We start from the raw sequence: 20842 nt of genomic DNA, 5'->3' as shown, positions 1-20842 counted from the left end.
ACAATGTTTTTTCAACTTCTACAGCCAGCACCGACATTGTAGTAAACAAATATGTTACATTTGTTGTTTACCTACGTAATTCTAAGAGATACTGTGTAGCTGTCCTTGTTGCTCGGAAGATGCACTGACAATTATTGTATATATTTACTGAATTTACCCAATGGCCACTAACTATCTAGTGACCTCGAAGAGGACAGAAAGCCGGCGGCTTGTTAAAGGGCCCGCCAATTGAATTAATGTTATTTTTTAGCTGGAATTTGGCATTTACGGCTTCAGCGGGTAGGCGGTTCCATGGGTTTATAGCCCTCTTGGTGGAAAAAAAAAACATCTGTTTTCAGTCCTACTTGAGAGAACATGCTCTCCAACACTATATCTGGGATTGTCCTGTTATTAGTGACTTCATACCAAATGGTATGAGGTACTTTGAGCTCTGTAATTACTTCATACACTCAGGAATATTGGAAGATATTCTTGTGCTGCACCCAGATTTTGCCAGTGGAGGCTAATAGATCAGCATTAAGTATTTTGTTCTCTCCTAATTCCATGTATGACTGGCCATCCTGTGAGGTGAGGATGTTGGGTGAGCTGGTAGCTGGTTTTTGATCTACACTGTGTGGTCCTTTATACAGAATAGGGAAGCAGCACATTGCTGTGTATACCTAAACATGTTTAAAAATACATTGTTTGAGAGGAGTTTTGTAGAAACTGGTAAGAGTAATTATAATATAATGTTTCCATGATTCAGTGCTTACCTCTTGTGAAAATTGCTTAGAGTTGTTTAGTCAGAGTTGATTTGTTTTTTGTATTGAGGCTGGTATTTTCTAAATTGATTCCATGTACAGTATGTCTAACCATCCTGTGAGATGGGAGTATTAGATAAACTTATAGCTAGTTTTTTATCTACACTGTGTAATATTCCATATAGAATAGGGTAGCAGCACATTGCTGTGTATACCTAATCTTCTTAATAAAAAAAATCAGTAATAAAGATTTTAAATTATAGTTTGTATTATTACAAATACAGTACTGTATTATCCTTATTAAATCATGTTGACCATGGATCATTAAGATCTCATGTTGATATGTAATGCAAGTCATATTTCTTTTGAACTGCTAATCCAAGCTAATCATTCATTAAATTGTGCATTATGTCTTAATTTTTCACTTCCTTGGATATACTGTACAGTACAAAAAGATAGGATAAAAATAAACCAGTAATATTTCTTTCATTATATTTTTCATTTAAATAACTGCATCAATATTTTTACAGCTGACAGGATTTGTTTTCCCATACAGGTGCATTATTTGTTAAAAAAAAATTGGTTTATTGTTACACACAATGGTGCTACATAGCCTTCCCAGCTTGGTGCCTTCTTTTAATACTTACTGATTAAAAAATAAATAATAAATACATTTTATTCAGGAAAAGTACATACAGTTGATTTACAAACATAATGTTGGATTTATAGGCAGAGCTAGTACATACAATACCTAAAGCCACTAATACTCATAGCATTTCGGGCAAGGTGTGGGGGGAAAAAAACACAGACTAAAACTTAATAGCAATCGAGATTAGGTATAAATTGTGTTGAAAGAAGGAATAAAAAATACAAAAAGGGGGTTAACATAGCATAAATCAGCAATTGCACATGTTGGTGAACAGCGTTGTTTAAAAAATAACAAGACATGGGTTGACATTTAGGAGGTAAGTTAGGTTACATGGAGTTAATTAGGCAGTACTTGGTTTAACTCTTAAACTGGTTGAGAGAGGTACAGCCTTTGACATGATTCGGGAGGTCATTCCACATTCTGGGTCCCTTGATTTGTAGAGAACTTCTAGTTTGGTTACACACAGCCAAATTGAGTAACAGGAAGAGGTCTTGGACACAAATTTGTTCCATGCTAAATGTAGAGGAATCAGCTGAGTATTCCTCAAATAAAATAAGTTGCCTCAGCTTATAAGGTAAGTAAAATAAGCATTTCTCAAATAAGTAGCTGCCTCACCTCACTGCCTTACTGCTACATAGCCTTCCCGGCATGGTGCCTTCTTTTGATAATTACTTGTTCCACACCCAAATTGTATAACAGGAAGAGGTCTTGGACCCCTACTTCCCTCTCTCTTTTTTAGTAGTCTATATAGTCATAATTATAGCTTTAAGTATTCAGTGAATAAAGTTTTTGACATTTTTACCCTTTTCCTTACCTAACATCATTTGTGCAGCATATTTTTATTTTATGTCTCACCCAGATTTAATTTCAAAATAAAACCAAACTAAATAAATTAGAAATGGGTTTGTATAGCTAAGGTACACCCTTACTACTAGGTGAACAGTCCATTTGGTGATAGTAAATGATCCCATCAGGCAGGGCTCATCACCTTCTCTCATATTTCATGTTCACCAGTGTTTATTTACTTAATAACTACTGGTATAATATCTTGCTATTATAAAATTAATTCTACTATCATCAAACACATATTTACTTCAAGTTTCAAGCAGAGAATGCATATATAACTAACACGAAGGACTCCTCTCCACTAGATTCACCAGCTATAATATTTTGGTCATGTTCCAATATCATAAATCGATCCCAGTGTTATGTAGTAGAAAAAAAATGACTTATATCCAGTTTACGTAAAGCTACGAGTGGTCGAAACCACACTTAAATCCCGGAATGAACTTACGAAGATTTTTCCACTTAGGGTAGTTAATTGAATACGGACGTAGCCGCCACGAAGGCGCTAAGACGAAAAACGCTCTTAGCTAAGAGGAAAAACCTTCGTAAGTACCTTCCTGAATCCGGCCCCAGATCTTTAGCCCCTGCTATTGCTTTGCTCTTCAACAAGTCACTTGAACTCCAAACCTTTCCAGATATTCTAAAAAAAGCGAGAGTAACGCCTGTCCACAAATGTGGTGATCTCACAGATGTTAACAACTACAGACCTATATCAATCCTGCCAAACTTGTCAAAAAATTTTGAAAAACTAATCTATAAGCAGCTTTACTCATATCTAGCCAAACTCAATATACTTAGCCCTTGCCAATATGGCTTCAGGCCCAAAAAAAAGCACTAACGATGCACTTATTAGTATGCTTAACTCGATTCATACAGCTCTTGATAAAAATGAGTTCCCTGTTGGGTTATTTGTGGACCTGCGTAAAGCTTTCGATACTGTCAACCACCAAAACCTTCTTCTTAAATTACATCATTAAGGTGTCAGAGGACACTCCCTACAATACCTCAAATCCTACCTTATTGACAGGCTCCAATGTGTTTCTGTGAATAATATAATTTCTCCCACCCTACCCATCAACATTGGTGTTCCCCAGGGCAGCATACTTGGCCCTCTCCTCTTTCTCATCTACATTAATGACCTTCCAAATGCCTCACAACACCTCAAACCAATTCTATTTGCTGACGACACAACCTTCATTTACTCCAGTCCTGATCCCCTTGCTCTAAATGCCACAGTAAATACTGAGCTAAATAAAGTCCATCTGTGGCTAACTGCCAACAAACTCACCCTTAACATTGACAAAACTTTCTATATTCTGTTTGGCAATAAATCCTCTAATCAAATAAATCTCAAAATAAACAATACCCAAATTTGTAACAAATTAGATGGCAAATTCCTTGGCATTCTCATTGACCACTAGCTGAATTTCCAGGGACACATTCTAAACATATCAAAAAAAGTTTCAAAAACTGTGGGCATTCTTTCTAAGATCAGATATTATGTACCACGCCCTGCCCTGGTGACTCTCTATTACTCCCTTATCTATCCATATCTCAACTATGGTATTTGTGCTTGGGGCTCTACTACCCAAAATCACTTACGTCCTCTAATTACTCAACACAAAGCTGCTATTAGGACAATATCCAATTCTGGCCCCAGACATCACTCGGTACCCCTACTCAAATCGCTGAATATGTTAGATATTAAGTCAATGCACATTCTCTCATGTGTATCATACATATATAAAACGCTAAACTATAATGCGAATCCTGATCTCAAAAGCTTCATAGAAGGTTGTAACAGAACCCATGAGCACCACACCAGAAATAAATACAGTTTTGATATTCCTAGAGTACGACTTAATCAAACCAGCAATGCTCTACAAATCAAGGGGCCCAGAATGTGGAATGACCTTCCCAACCATGTTAAAGACTGTACCTCTCTCAACCAGTTTAAGTTAAAAACGAAGCTATACCTAATAAATTCCCTGTAACCTACCTTACCCCTCTATTGTCAACCCAAGTATGTTTTTTGTTTTTTTTTGTTTTTCAAATCAACGCTCTTTGAATGTAATTTTATGTAATAATTTGTAATTGTATTTGTGCTGCTTTTTCAACAATGTTCCCCCCTCTTTTACCTCTATTTTTATTTGTACTCAACACATTTTTTTCTTTTTACCCATTAGTTTTAAGCTTTAGTTATTAGTGTTTTTTCCTGCCCGAAACGCTTTGCGTAATTAGTGGCTTTAGGCATTGTATGTACTAGCTCTATCTATAAAGCCAACAAACTTTGTAAAATCTCTTTATGTATGTACCTTTACCTAAATAAAAATTATTATTATTATTATTATTATTATTATTATTATAACACCCACTGTCCTATGCTTACAAAACAAGTCACAACCAAAGGCTTAACAATCCCTGGCTTACAAAGGGAATACTTAAATCCATTAATAAAAAACATGACCTTGAGAAGAAGTATAGGTTAGGAACCGTCTCCAAAGAATTCTCAAAGAATTACTCGTTATTGCTATCTAAGATAATTAGACGACACAAAACTAAATACTAGGAAGATAAATTTACCCTAATAAAGAGCAACATTAAAAAAACTTGGAGCACAATTTCACAAATATTGGGATCAAAGAAGATTTTAAATAGCAAACCAACACGCCTCTCCAATAACGATGGTCAGCTTTCAGCCTCTGATTCTGCTATTGAGTTCAATAGGTTCTTCTCTTACATTGGGTCATCCCTTGCAAATGATATTCCATCTTCCAGTACTGATGTTAAGGACTATCTTACAGGTAACTATCCACAGTCTCTGTATCTAAAGCCTACTAATTCCCCTGACGTCAATGAGATAATCCTTTCCCTTAGAACCAAGCCTAGTGCCCTTGAGGAGATACCCACTTTAATTTACAAAAAAGCCTCCAGATCATTAGCCCCTGCCATTGCATTGCTCTTCAACAAGTCACTTGAACTCCAAACCTTTCCAGATATTCTAAAAAAAGCGAGAGTAACCCCTGTACACAAATGTGGTGATCTCACAGATGTTAACAACTACAGACCTATATCAATCCTGCCTAACTTGTCAAAATTTTTTGAAAAACTAATCTATAAGCAGCTTTACTCATATCTAGCCAAACACAATATACTTAGCTCTTGCCAATATGGCTTCAGACCCAAAAAAAGCACTAACGATGCACTTATTAGTATGATTAACTTGATTCATGCAGCTCTTGATAAAAATGAGTTCCCTGTTGGGGTATTTGTGGACCTGCATAAGGCTTTTGACACTGTCAACCTCCAAAACCTTCTTAAATTACATCATTATGGAGTCAGAGGAGACTTCCTGCAATACCTCAAATCTTATCTTACTGACAGGCTCCAATATGTTTCTGTGAATAATTCAATTTCTCCCACCCTACCCACCAACATTGGTGTTCCTCAGGGCAGCATAATTGGCCCTCTCCTCTTTCTCATCTACATTAATGACCTTCCAAATGCCTCCCAACACCTCAAACCAATTCTATTTGCTGACGACACAACCTTCATTTACTCCAGTCCTGATCCCCTTGCTCTAAATGCCACAGTAAATACTGAGCTAAATAAAGTCCATCTTTGGCTAACTGCCAACAAACTCACCCTTAACATTGACAAAACTTTCTATATTCTGTTTGGCAATAAATCCTCTAATCAAATAAATCTCAAAATAAACAATACCCAAATTTGTAACAAATTAGATGGCAAATTCCTTGGCATTCTCATTGACCACAAGCTGAATTTCCAGGGACACATTCTAAACATATCAAAAAAAGTTTCAAAAACTGTGGGCATTCTTTCTAAGATCAGATATTATGTACCCCGCCCTGCCCTGGTGACTCTATTACTCTCTCATCTATCCATATCTCAACTATGGTATTTGTGCTTGGGGTTCTACTACCCAAAATCATTTACGTCCTCTAATTACTCAACACAAAGCTGCTATTAGGACAATATCCAACTCTGGCCCCAGACATCACTCAGTACCCTTACTCAAATCTCTGAATATGTTAGATATTAAGTCACTACACATTCTCTCATGTGTATTATACATATATAATGCTGAACTGTAATGCCAATCCTGACCTCAAAAGCTTCATTGAAGGTTGTAACAAAACCCATGAGCACCACACCAGAAATAAATACAGTTTTGATATTCCAAGAGTACAGCTTAATCAAACTAGAAATGCTCTACAAATCAAGGGACCCAGAATGTGGAATGTCCTTCCCAACCATGTTAAAGACTGTACCTCTCTCAACCAGTTTAAGATAAAAACAAAGCACTACCTAATAAATTTCCTGTAACCTACCTTACCCCTCTATTGTCAACCCATGTCTGTTTTTTTTTTAAACAACGCTGCTTGTCGACCTAATTGTATTTGTCCTGCATTTTCAGCCATTTTCCCCCCCTTTTTATCTCTATTTTTAATTGTTCTCAACACATTTTATTCTTTATACTCAATTAGTATTAAGCTTTAGTCATTTAAGTTTTTCATGCCCGAAACGCTTTGCGTAATAGTGGCTTTAGGCATTGTATGTACTAGCTCTATCTATAAATCCATCAGTCTTTGTAAAATATCTTGCATGTATATACCTTACCTAAATAAACATTTTATTATTTTATTTTAAAAGCAAAAACAGTATGGTGGGAGGAGAATGGTGGCAAGTCAGGTGAGGTGAGGGAGGGAGGTAGTAGCAGCCAGTGGCGGGCTGCCACTGCCACTCAGCATACCAACTTAGTGGTTCGTTATGGTGAACACGAATGTAGATAATTATATATAGCGTCTATGTATAGTGAATAAAAGCAAAAACAGTATTGTGGGAGGAGAATGTGGGCGAGTCAGGTGACTTGAGGGAGGGAGGAAGTAGCAGCCAGTGGCAGGCTGCCACTTTTTTTTTTTTTTTTTTTTTTTTTTTTTGAGATATATACAAGAGTTGTTACATTCTTGTACAGCCACTAGTACGCGTAGTGTTTCGGGCAGGTCCCTGGAATACGATCCCCTGCCGCGAAGAATCGTTTTTTCATCCAAGTACACATTTTACTGTTGCGTTAAACAGAGGCTACAGTTAAGGATTTGCGCCCAGTAAATCCTCCCCGGCCAGGATACGAATCCATGACATAGCGCTCGCGGAACGCCAGGCGAGTGTCTTACCACTACACCACGGAGACTGCAGTGGCCACCGCCACTGGCACTGCCACTCAGCATGCCAACTTAGTGGTTCGTTATGGTGAACACGAATGTAGATACTTATATATAACGTCTGTATATAGTGAATAAAAGCAAAAACAGTATGGTGGGAGGAGAATGTGGGTGAGTGAGGTGTTGAGGGAGGGAGTGAGTGGCTGGCTGGGTTGTGGCGGTCACTCCTCGTTAGTTTTTGACTCATAATAGCAACTTAGTGGTTTGTTATGGTGAACAAAACATGCAGATACTTATATATAACTTGTGTATATAGTGTAATAACCGACAAAGTATTTGTTCACTGTTTGATGAACTTAATTAAATCAACAATATGCACACCATATTTTTGAGTACAGCGATGATTCACTCATTTTATTATATAAATATATCACACTACATACAATTGAATAATATTACAGCAAAAAAACCAGCGTTGAATGTAATGAAACGCCATTTTCTGGGCGAGTCCCGGAGGCTCCCCGGAGCTGTCCATGGCTGATATGGATACCCTAACTATTTTGCATCAGTCGATGTGGGTGGAGTTCTAGGCCTACCGGGGACCACGAGCTAGAACCTGGCCCCCTCAGAGAGGCACAGGGAGCAATGGCCCATAGAAATGCACATGTGATTTGGAGCATTCTATATCTGCCATCGACCGGGACAGGCACCCAGAAAGGTAAGCGCCACAAAACAAACCCCTATTCTGGTTAAACAACAAAAATCGACAAACGTGTGGACAGAACTCCCCCAGAAAAACGAACTAACAAGCATGACGCCACGCGAGCCGCGCCGCATGTCTGCGCAGCTCCCCCCTCACCGGGAGGGGGAAGGGTGAGCCCCAGACCCCCACGCCGGCGATCCCCGCCCCAGTTCTGAGGCTGGATATCAAAACCGTGAAAAACCCGCCGACCGGAGGGCGGGAGGGTGCTAGGGAGCCTCCGGGACTCACCCAGAAAATGGCGTTTCATTACATTCAACGCTGGTTTTCTGGGGGGAGCCCCTACGGCTCCCCGGAGCTACCTCACCAAAGACTACCTAAAAAACAAGGGGACATACCCAGGAGGCGGTCGGAGAATCACTCCACAACACGAAGTCGAGACAACAACCCAAGGCATAGCATTTGCCAGAAAAAAGGGAGAACGGCCGCAGACGAAGAAAACCTATGATCACGACAATAGAAGCCAAAAACCATTGCGCCTGAGAAGAGCAAGAAGGTCTGCCACACGGCCCCCAGAGGCGAATGCCAACACAAAAAGAAAACCGAGGCAAAGCAAACCTGACCCCAAGGAGCCACAACCACCAAGGAGAAGAAAAACAGGAGAGCACCCTGTCCAAAGACCAGGACGACACAGACAGTGCATAAGCAGGCCGGAGGTGTAACAACGCACGATACAACCTGCGAAATGGCGCAGAAGGAATATCGATACTGAAAGCTAGCAGCAGAAACCAAGGTGCCAGACTCAGGAACGGCCCCAAGCGCCTCTACATCCTCCGCAAGCCAATCCTATGACAGCCCCAGGAGGGAAAAGAAAACGCAGGACCAAAACGAAAATGCCACAAGTGTGCAAGACCACCTCCACAAGTGCAGCTGACAGGGAAGGAACTCGCATAAGGAGCCGCCCCGCAAAAACATCCCGCAGAAGGGCAGGAGCGAAAAGACTCATTAGGAGGAGCAAAATCGCTCCCAGGAAAACTAGGAGCGCCGAGACAGTGTGAAGTGAAGAGATATTCACAAAAGAACAAAAGGCCAACACCCAGAAGCTGCTGGGAAGACGACCCACAAGCCCTAGAAAGGACCGGAGGGAAGCTCAACCAAATGACGACAGACGCACCAGAAAACGGGAAGGAGCCAAACAGTCCCGAACCTTCGAGAACAAAAAGAAGCAAACACAAAGGACGAAGGCCCCAAAACCCCGTCGCACCCGAGACCAAAAGTCATGCAGAAACCCCAAGAAGAGGGGGACATGATGGAAGAAGGCCCGTCCCGGAAAAAGGGGCGAAGATCGTAGAAAAGCACCCACCGACAGGACGGAAACAATGGGTACAACGGACAAGGAAACCAAGCCCAGGGAGGGGCCGACGCCCACAAAGCACATGCGGAGAGGGGGAACGGAAAACCCCACACCACACTACTGCAAGTCCCCCCCAGAGGGTTAGAAACACCATGGCGGGGACCAACGGGGCCTGAGGCCTCTCACGTGAGCCCCACCCCAGCCTCGGGAACCCACCCTGTAGGCCCCGGGGCAGAGCTGTCCCCTCAAAGCCCCAGCGTCAAGAAAACCCCGGGACAGCCATGAAAAACACGAAGGAAGGGAGCCCACTAGGCTCTGGAACTTGAACCGAAACCGGAGGATAGGTGAGGGGCGAGATGAAGACCCCAAGCTCATCCCCAGCCAGCACAATGAGGCGAGGACAAGACAGTGAAACCAAGGAACATGGAAAAACCAGGCCCTGCATGGCAAGACCGGCAAGGAAGGAGAGCCCCAGAGGGAGCACGGAAGGACCGAACATAACGCCACAACCAACCCAGACACGCAGCTGCAGTACCAAAACCGCAGCAAAACGTCACCACACTCCCCGAGGAAGCGACAGAGAAGATAGATAAATCGTACACGAGTGGCACACAAGGGGACATAGGCGGAAACCGAGCACCCAACTGAGCCACAGGGACGGTAGAAGAAACGTGTGCAGTGTAACAGGCAATCAAAGGAACACAATAGGCAGCCCAACATGGGCTGACCCCATACACAGCCCCAAGAGCAGAGATGAGAGTGCCCAAGAAGCACAGAATCCGCCCGACAGGCAAACGACAGGGGAGAGGCGGAAACAAAGAGCCAGAACCCAACCTGCAAACACAAGGAGGCGAACACAAACCCTCCGACACAGGAAAACGTACTACCAAACAGGCACCCCCACCGTTGCACTGCGGAACAAGGTGGAGGCGGAGCCCCGAACTCAAGCAAGGTTAGACAAGCATAGGAGAGGGGCAGGAGGAGTACAGGCAGGAACCGCCTCTGAAGGGACAAGAGGCCACCTGCAGACACCCGTGAACCGAGGAAGGAATCAGGTGGAGAGAACAAGAGCTGCCCAGTATGGGCTAATAGCCCTGCAGTAGGCACCTCGGGTGATACGGTCCACGTTCTCAAGTACGTATGTACACCCATTCCTACTCCCAAAAACAAAAACAGCGTCAGGACGAAGGAGACACCAAAACCGCACCAACTCACCTGCAGAACATAGGCCCTGAAGGGCCATGACGCAAGCGTTCGAGTCCGCATCCGTCAGAGGCGGCCAGTGCGCGCATGCTGGAGAGGAGGGGAGCAGCGAAGGAGGCTCCCCACCCTAGAACGCAGGGAAAAACCTCATGAATTCCACACAGCGGCACCCCAGAACACCCTCAAAGCAACGGGGCATGGATGGGAATAAGAACGAGAAGCTAAGCCCCCCCCGAGAGAATTGGAGCAGAACACGTGTGCACACCGCCCGGAACCAAAAACTCCCACGGCGCATGCGCAGGACGCGAAAGAAAGTAGCCCAACCAGGCGAGAAGTAGCCCAACAAGGCGAGAAGTAGCCCAACAAGGCGAGAAGTAGCCCAACAAAGCGAGAAGTAGCCCAATAAAGCTAGAAGTAGCCCAACAAGGCGAGAAGTAGCCCAAACGGCTACAAAGGAGCCCAAACGGCCATAAAGGAGCCTAAACGGCTACAAAGGAGCCCAAATGGCTACAAAGGAGCCCAAACGGATACAAAGGAGCCCAAACGGCTAAAAAGGAGCCCAAACGGCGACAAGGAGCCCAAACTGCTACAAGGAGCCCAACCTGTCCAGAACAGAAGGAACCAGTATGGAGGCAAACTCCGGGACACGCAGGAGGAAGCCGCAAAGGCCAACCGCACCACAGGCGAAGATATGTGGTGAGCTGAAAACCTCCTGAAGACAGAACCGAAGAAACCACAACGACACGGAACCGAACCCAGGGAGGAGCAGAACCCAAGCCCAAATCGTACGCAGAGGGGGGAAAGAAAACCCCACTCCTCGTAACAGTAAGCCCCGCTCAGAAGGACAGAAATCCAGGCGGGGCGCAATGGAGCCCAAGGCCCCCAAGGCCGCTCTTCCCCAACCCCAGGAGCCTCTGCACCAGGCCCCGGGGCCGAGTCGACCTCCAAAGCCCCGGCCTCACAAGAAAAAGCCGGGGCAGCCGAGAGAGCTGAAAGAGAAGGGGGCCCACTGGTCAAAACCCTGGAGCATCGGCCGGAGGAACAGACTCGAATGCCTCCGCAGCTACCCCGGACGGGGCAACCCCCGAAACTGCCCAAGTCTCAGAACCTCTAACCCCGCCCCGACCCCGAAGCCTGCAGATGCGTAGGGGCCGGAAGCAGGAGGGGGAAAAACAAAGGGGGGCGTGGAAGGAACCAAGGCCGAAGCGACCAAAACCACCCAAGTCTGGGTCCCTACACAAGCGGGGCAGCATCGGGGCGTCCGGGGAAGCGACAAACCAGAGCGCGTTGCAACATCCTACCCTGCAACGCGTGAGCTGCCTGCACCCACGGGAATTCATCAGCAGACTGGGTGACTGGAGTCACGAACAAGCAACAAAGCTCGCAGGACTCAAGGGTCGAATGTGTCACTGACCCAACAGGCAGCATGACGGAGGCAAAAACAAGGAGAGTCACTCTGAGACAAAAGGACTGAGCAACCCTCAACTCGCACAAAGCGAGAGGGGACGCAAGGGTCACTACTATCGGACCCAAGAGCCCCCGGGGGGTTTCCCAGGGCCCCTAGACTGGGTCTGCTAAGGGTTATCCCATGCAGGGTACTGCTAACTGGCGCCCCAAACTACCAAGCAAACTGCTAAAGCTGAACCCACAGGACGTGTCCACTCGTGAGGGCAAAGCAGGGGGTGCCACCACACAAACGAACCTAATATAAGGGGGGGGGGGGAACACAAGGACGACCCCCCTACCAGGCAAAAACAAAAATAAAAGAAAAAACCACACAAGTGGACAACGTACCCAGAGGGAACATAGCCGGCCGCTGTCATAGGTGAAAACTAGCTACGCAGTACCCTGCGCCCCACCAGTGCAATAACTATCACTTACCCCAAGGTAAACAAGGGAGTGAAACCCCCAAACCCTCGGGGCGGCCAAATGCCAAGCAGCGAAAAGCCAACAGAGGTAGACCCAAGGTGACTTGTGGAAGGCAACCCCAAGCCCCAAGGACGGTACTTACAGGGCACTCAGGGAAGGTGACCTTAAGCACACGCAGCCCGAGTACCTGAGAATACTACTCCCAGCTCACACGACCACTGTAAAAGCAGCACTGCAAACAAGTCACAGCACTGAGACAAGACTGGAGCTGGAGCCACACGACCGTGCATGATCCCATCAGCCGAGGAACTGAGGCGGGGATCGTCGGCGCGGGGGTCTGGGGCTCCCCCTTCCCCCTCCCGGGGAGGGGGGAGCTGCGCAGACATGCAGCGCAGCTCGCGTGACGTCATGCTTGTTAGTTCGTTTTCCTGGGGGAGTTCTGTCCACTCGTTTGTCGATTTTTGTTGTTTAACCAGAATAGGGGTTTGTTTTGTGGCGCTTACCTTTCTGGGTGCCTGTTCCGGTCGATGGCAGATATAGAATGCTCCAAATCACATGTGCATTTCTATGGGCCATTGCTCCCCGTGCCTCTCTGAGGGGGCCAGGTTCTGGCTCGTGGTCCCCGGTAGGCCTAGAACTCCACCCACATCGACTGATGCAAAATAGTTAGGGTATCCATATCAGCCATGGATAGCTCCGGGGAGCCGTAGGGGCTCCCCCCAGAAAACTACGAAAAATCAATCGGAGACATTGAAATAATTAGGTAATTATCTCTTTGTGGCAACTCCGGCCTGACAGCTGGCGAGCAACAGACCGCCTGGGGATGCACGCTGAGTCAGCGCCTGTTTTTTGCCAGACTTCCACGCTCTATAGCGGGCAAAATATGCCACTTACAATTTTTTTATTATTTTTCCCATGATCAGTGAACACAAATTAACAGGTTAGGAAGAAAAAATATTTTTTTCATTTTTGTATGCGCCTGTGGGTGTCAAATGGTATATAGCCATGCGCTATTTAAAGGTTAATCAAACTAGAAATGCTCTACAAATCAAGGAACCCAGAATGTGGAATGACCTTTCCAATCATGTTAAAGACTGTACCTCTCTCAACCAGTTTAAGATAAAAACTAAGCACTACCTAATAAATTCCCTGTAACCTACCTTACCCCTCTATTGTCAATCCATGTCTGTTATTTTTTTAAACAACGCTGCTTGTCGACCTAATTGTATTTGTGCTGTTTTTTCTGCCATGTTCCCCCTTTTTTTTATTTGTTTTCAACACATTTTATACTTTAATCTCAATTAGTATTAAGTTTTAGTCTTTAATGTTTTTCCTGCCCGAAACGCTTTGCGTAATAGTGGCTTTAGGCATTGTATGTACTAGCTCTATCTAAAAATCTATCAATTTTTGTATAACATAAAATAAACATTTGAATTTTTTTAAATTTTTTTTTAATTTGAAAATGGAAACATGGCCCCAGAGCAACACCAATAACTAGCACACATCAGTCAAGAACTGCCTGATGGCATCCCAGGTTCCTCTTTTGGGTGGGGAAGGGGGAGCTAAGGAGCAGGGGATTGGTTGGTCAGTTTTGGTTATTTGTTTTCTTTATGGGGGAGTTCTTTTAATATTTTGAAGCAGTAGTCTGTTTTGATTCGTCTACCTATCTGGGTGCTTCCCTGTTGATGGCACAAATGTAACTTTAAATGTGAAGTATTCATGTGCCATCGCTCCCTGCACCTCTCTGAGGGGGCCAGGATCTGGCTCATAGTCCCCGGTAGGCATACAAAGAACTCTGCAACTGATGACACTCAAGTAGTATGGCACTTGATCCATAAGCTAGCTTCAGGGAGCGAATGGGACTCTCCACATAAAGTTCATCAACAAACTGAAAAAGGTGCAAAGACATACAACTAAAAGCCCCCAATAGTACAGTCGGGTTCATTCTCACATCACAATTGAGAATTCCGGGTTCGAATCCCAGGCGGGACAGAAATGGTTGGGTGCGATTCCTATCACCTCATGCCTCTGTCCCCCTAGCAGTAAATAGGTACCCAGGAGTTAGTCAGCTTGGATGTGAGGTAGCATCCTAGGGAGGGTCAGTAATTCAACCAAGGGGGTAACACTCAACATAAGCCTAACACATACTGTAAGTATAAACTGACTACAAGTGCCTCCGACACAATGAATTATTATTATTTATAAATGGCTTCAATAACTGAAAGGTAAGAGCTATGAGAAGAGGTTAGAGGCATTAAATATGCCAAAGCTAGAAGATTGAAGAAAAATGGGCCATAAGATCACTAGGTACAAAACTGACGAAATTAGTACATTCCCCGACCTTGCTATCGAACCTCAATCATTCATTTATTCTATCTATTTATTTGTGATCCAGGCACAAGATGTACCCCCCACTCAGGAGAAGCCTATGTAGTTCCAGGGGCGGCCACCAAGTTACCGGTGGCGTGACACGTGATTTTGTTTACCCAGTGTGGACAAACCCCTCTCCTTTCACCATTTTATATCTGTGCATATTTTTGGCATCCTGCTACTAGTGCATCAAGAAATACAAGAAATATGTTGTTTAAAACTTCAACAAGCAGTGAAGTCAAGAGAAAACATTTTGTGATGATCTATTATCAAAGCAATCAGCATATAAAAGACAATGAGTCTGGCATGTCTCCTCTGTGGTGGATAGAGGTGAAGAGGAATGTGTCCAAATTTGAGATCGTGCAGGATGATTCTCACTCTCTTGAGCAAATTTATAATGCTGATGAAACAAATTTGTACTGGCATATATTAACTTAACTAAACCAAACCCAGCCAAACATAACCAAACTTAACCAAACTCAAACAAACATAACCAAACTCAAACAAACATAACCTAACCAAATCTAACCAAACCCAACTAAACCTAACCAAAGCTAACCTAAACAAAGCTAACAAAACAAACCTAATCAAACTAAATCTAACCAAACTAACTTTAACCAAACCCAAACTACTATAACCTAATCAAACCAAACCAAACCTAGCCAAACCACACCTTGCCAAACCACACCTAGCCAAACCACACCTAGCCAAACCTAACCTAGGTACACCTAGCCAAACCTAACCTAGGCACACCTAGCCAAACCACACCTTGCCAAACCACACCTAGCCAAACCAAACCTAGCCAAACCAAACCTAGCCAAACCAAACCTAGCCAAACCAAACCTAGCCAAACCACACCTTGCCAAACCACACCTAGCCAAACCACACCTAGCCAAACCTAACCTAGGTACACCTAGCCAAACCTAACCTAGGCACACCTAGCCAAACCACACATTGCCAAACCACACCTAGCCAAACCAAACCTAGCCAAACCAAACCTAGCCAAACTACACCTAGCCAAACCTCACCAAGCCAAACCACACCTTGCCAAACCACACCTAGCCAAACCACACCTAGCCAAACCACACCTAGCCAAACCACACCTAGCCAAACCAAACCTAGCCAAACCAAACCTAGCCAAACCAAATCTAGCCAAACCAAACCTAGCCAAACCAAACCTAGCCAAACCAAACCTAGCCAAACCAAACCCTCACTTAAACCAATCCCCCATCTAACCAAACCCTCCCACCTAACCAAACTCTCCCACCTAACCAAACCCTCCCACCTAACCTAACTTCCCCCACCTAATCTAACCTCCCACTAGGCACACCTAGCCAAACCACACCTTGCCAAACCACACCTAGCCAAACCAAACCTAGCCAAACTACACCTAGCCAAACCTCACCAAGCCAAACCACACCTTGCCAAACTACACCTAGCCAAACCACACCTAGCCAAACCACACCTAGCCAAACCACACCTAGCCAAACCAAACCTAGCCAAACCAAACCTAGCCAAACCAAACCTAGCCAAACCAAACCCTCACTTAAACCAATCCCCCACCTAACCAAACCCTCCCACCTAACCAAACTCTCCCACCTAACCAAACCCTCCCACCTAACCTAACTTTCCCCACCTAATCTAACCTCCCACCTAACAAACCCCCCCCCCCCTCCCACTAACAAAACCCTCGCACCTAACCTAACCTCCCACTTAACCTAACCCCCCACCTAACAAAACCCCCCACCTAACAAAATCCTCCCACCTAACAAAACCCCATCTAAGCTAACCCCAACCTAACCCCCACCTACCCTAACCAATCCTATCCAAATTTAAACTTATCTTGTGTGATTGTCAGCATGAGCTTCTCAACAAAAATTGTGAGCATGAGCCTCCAAACAAAACTAATGAGAATGAGCATCCCAACAAAAATTGTGAACATGAGCCTCCCAACAAAACTTGTGAGCATGAGCCTGCCAACAAAACTTAAGCTGCAGTGAAGGGTCCATCTAATTACCCAAAGCCACTCAAAGTCACCCAAAGCTTCCTGGCATTACATTAGTAATGAATAATTATTATATATTTACTCATTATAATGTTGGTGCTGAATGTGGAAAATGGAAAAATATATTTTTACTCTGATAAAGTATCATTTCATAACTTAATTAGACGAAAATAAGCTGCTGGTGACGCCAAAGCAACATCGTCCAAGTGATGATGGAGCGACTTATCCAAGACACAGAGTTGCCTAAAGAGTATTTGCTGGCATATCAGGCTACTGTACCTACCTAACCTAACCAACCTACCCAAACCTAACCTAACTAAACCTAACCTATCCAAACCTAAGTTAATATAACCTGTACGCAACAATGTATCTTGGATAAGTCGCTCCACAACATTGTCGCTTGGACTGTCGGCTTGCTTTGGCATCACCAGCAGCTTATTTTCATCTAATTTTGATATGAAATGATACTGTTTCAGAGTAAAAAAATGTTTTCCATGTTCTACATTCAGCACCAACATTATAATGAATAAATATATCATTTATTCATAACTAACGTAATGCCAGGAAGCTTTGGGCGACTTTGAGTGGCTTTGGGTAATTAGATGTACTGGCAGTGAATGCTCACCAATCACTTCTTGAATTCACACCAAAATCTTTAATAAAATATAGCCAAGCACAACTTAAAAAGCTACATTGCAAAGTCTGATGGTTAGTTTAATTTACAAAACATACAACAAACTTTAATTGTTAAGAATGCATGATTTGAGAACAGTACAAAAAATAAACTACAAAAACATTCTGAAAATTCATGTTTTGCTTCATAAATAAGAGAACCAAAATATTTTTATACAAGAATTTATAATTTTAACAATGTTACAAAGATTTGGGGAAGGAAAGCTGGCCTTGACCATGACCCTCGTCATGGCCCTTGTGGATTTATCCAAGGCAAGCTGGTTTTTGTGAAAGACTGCACTGAGCTACTAGGTCAATAAGCAAAATGTAGTTCTTTAACTCACTGAGGCACATTATTCTTGACTTCACTTACCGAGAGAAGTCCCCCAAGGAGATCAGTTGCTACGGGGTCGGCCGGCACAGGTCTGACATTATCTGGGGTAGCCGATATGAGCTGTGGTGAATAGAGTTCTGTAGATCGCAATATCTCCAGAACCTTCTCCAGAGCTTGTGCAACATAAGCAGGCGAATTCTCCTGAGCAGCAGTGATTATGTTGAAAACTCGCGTGATTGGAGCCTCAATTGTAAGGGAATGGAGTTTGACCAAGCTTTGACGGCGAATGATGTTTTGAGTCCCTGCAGGTAACTACTAGTGTCATCTCATCAAACTGATCATTAGGTGTGAACAATATAAAGACAAATTTCATTCTATCAGCTGAAAAGTAATTTTGAAAATAGCTACAAAATTTAGTTAAATAATGAAGCTCAAGTAAAGACAAATACAAGTTATGTGGAATTGCACTAAACTAAAACTGAAAGTACCCAATAACAACGGAGTATATTTAAGCCAAATACTGTACTGTACATTAATATGAAAAAACTGGATGATACAGCACTACAGTTGAAGATTTTTTCATATTAATAAAAGTTTAATATGCTGCAGTATACAAAATTCATGAAGCTTTTAAATTAATAGAACTTTTACATATAAAGCAATGCAAAGACTTCTTCATCACCTTCCTTCATGTAAGTTCTGAATACAGTAATTAGGTGCATACCTTGTACTTATTCTTATTGTGCTTCAAGCATTCCATGGAATTAAAATATATTATAGAACTGGACAATATTACAAAATCTTCCATTAACATATTCTGCTACAATGTACATACACGGCGTACACAATATCTGAAGATGTAAGTTACAGCTCCCTTCGACTACACAGTCATGCATTTTATAACATAAATACTGACATTGACTATGTATGTAAGAGACCTGAAGAGAAATAACTACTTGGCACATAGAATATCTTTATTATCATTCTTGATGTGAATTGGAAGGAAGGAAGGACTGGTAGGCCTTCACTGCATTATTTCAAACATGCACAAATTGTTATGAGTGCTGATAATAATGCCTACAGTACATTGTCACAACACACAAGGTAAGCAAACATAATCATGTCTTACTGAAAAATATTTTCTCAACACATGTACTGTATAATGATTAACACATGTCATTGCTAACTTGTGTTTATAATTTTTTCTGTGGAGAGTCCCTCCGGCTCCCCGGAGCTATATTGGGCTAATATGAATGTATTAGACCATGGCATCAATCAATTCGATTTAAGTTCTTGCCTACCAGGGACCACTAGCCAGAACCTGGCCCCACTCAGAGAGGCACAAGGAGCAGTGGACTATAGATACCCCCATGTGGTTAGAATCATTCCATGTCTGCCATCAACCGGGTTAGGCACCCAGAAAGGTAGGCGTCCCAAAACAAACTCCATCTGGTTAAAAATTGCTACTGAAAGTTGAACTATCAAGCAGAACTCTATAATCTGAAAACAAGGAAATATGCATGACATCACAACCACCGCCACCCCCGCTGTCTGCAAAACTCCCCCCCCCCCTCCCTGGGATGGGAAAGGTTGAGCCCCAGAGCCCTTCGCCAGCCATCCAACCCCAGTTCTGAGGCTCATGTGTTGAGTGGCGGTCGTTCGACTCTGGTTCCTGTCTCTGTACAGTGCTGTGCCCTTGCGGTGTTGTTCTGCTGTGTGGTGGTGTGCGAGCCAGGTATAATTCATGGAGTACTGGGGCTGCATGCACCTAGAGCCATCTTCCTTACGTGCTCTAAGTACTATCCTTGCGGTTTGGGGTTATCTTCCGTAAGTCATTCAGGGACTACCTCCATAGGGATCTTTTGATGCTCAATGATTGCCCACCCTTGGGGGTCAGCTGGGGTTTTCATAGCCACTGTCTGACCTTGGGTAGGAGGTAGCATCATTGCTGTTAGGGGCACAAGGTATTGTGCAGCTAGTCTCCCATAATACACAGCAGCCAGTTCTGTTCCTCCTGGGGACGTTGTGCTTTCGCAAGGTTTTAATTTTATTTTTGCTTATTTTGCCTGGTGGGGGTCTACACTTTTGGTATATCCAACTTCTGTTTTATTGGTGGTCCTCTGCTAGGTCCCCGTGCTTGTACATGTTGCAGGGGGTTCAGGTTTTTGCAGTTTTCTTTGTAGTTTGGGCCTAACCGGTTAGCAATACCTAGCCTGGGCTTACCTTAGCAGTCAGCCTAAGGGCTGTAGAAAACTCCATTGTGGCTCTTTGGACCTATGGATGCGTCCTCTGGGTTCCAACTCGTTAAGTGCGATTTTGACAGTTGCTCTGTCCCCTTGTCTCAGGGTGACACTCACCAGTTTTGCCTCTGTCATGCTGCCTGCTGGGTCAATGACACCTTTGACCCAGAGTCTTGCGAGTCCTGTTCCTTGCTCGTACTCTAGTTCACTCAGTTTTCTGATGTTGATGTTCAGGTACAGGCATTTTTAGCATTTATTTATTTTATTTTATTTTATTTTATTTTATTTTATTTTATTTATTTTATTTATTTACACAAGAAGGTACAATGGGGGTTAACAGAGAACATAGAAATTAAGTTGAATTTACATTCTTGTAAAGCCACTAGCACGCATAGCTTTTCAGGCAAGTCCTTAACCACCATGCTGCGTGGAGTTTATTGAGAAATTCCCCTGGTGCGCATGAAATGAAGTGCTCCCAAAAAATTCTTTTTTCTTCGTAAAATGATAAATTCCCTTCCCTGAACATGTCTATGTAAAAATAAGTACCAAATTCCACTTACTTTGGCTGTAGGGACATGGACAAGATGCGCTGTGACATCATCAGGGCCTGGTCGCCTGTGCGTGACTCGCCCAGACACGGTCGCGCGGGCCATTAAAAGCACCGGGTGTTGCCACAA

The 20842-nt window shown here is 43.7% G+C and overlaps 1 protein-coding gene across 10 annotated transcripts in view; it reads right to left on the bottom strand.

Moving 5' to 3' along the window:
• The window catches only part of LOC123757285 (high affinity cAMP-specific and IBMX-insensitive 3',5'-cyclic phosphodiesterase 8B), a 787483-nt gene that overhangs the window by 318128 nt on the left and 448513 nt on the right, over window positions 1–20842 (bottom strand). For all 10 annotated transcript variants that reach the window (XR_011228393.1, XM_069323843.1, XM_069323837.1 and 7 more), the window contains one exon: window positions 17965–18227. Coding sequence is in view for 9 of the 10 variants with exons in the window: in XM_069323843.1 (XP_069179944.1) it covers window positions 17965–18227 (263 nt within the window). In the remaining variant the exon portion in view is untranslated. The remainder of the gene's footprint in view (window positions 1–17964; window positions 18228–20842) is intronic.

This window comes from Procambarus clarkii, chromosome 13 (assembly GCF_040958095.1).
Source record: "Procambarus clarkii isolate CNS0578487 chromosome 13, FALCON_Pclarkii_2.0, whole genome shotgun sequence".
NCBI classification, from domain to species: domain Eukaryota; kingdom Metazoa; phylum Arthropoda; class Malacostraca; order Decapoda; family Cambaridae; genus Procambarus; species Procambarus clarkii.
This window is presented reverse-complemented; position numbering and strand designations above follow the sequence as displayed.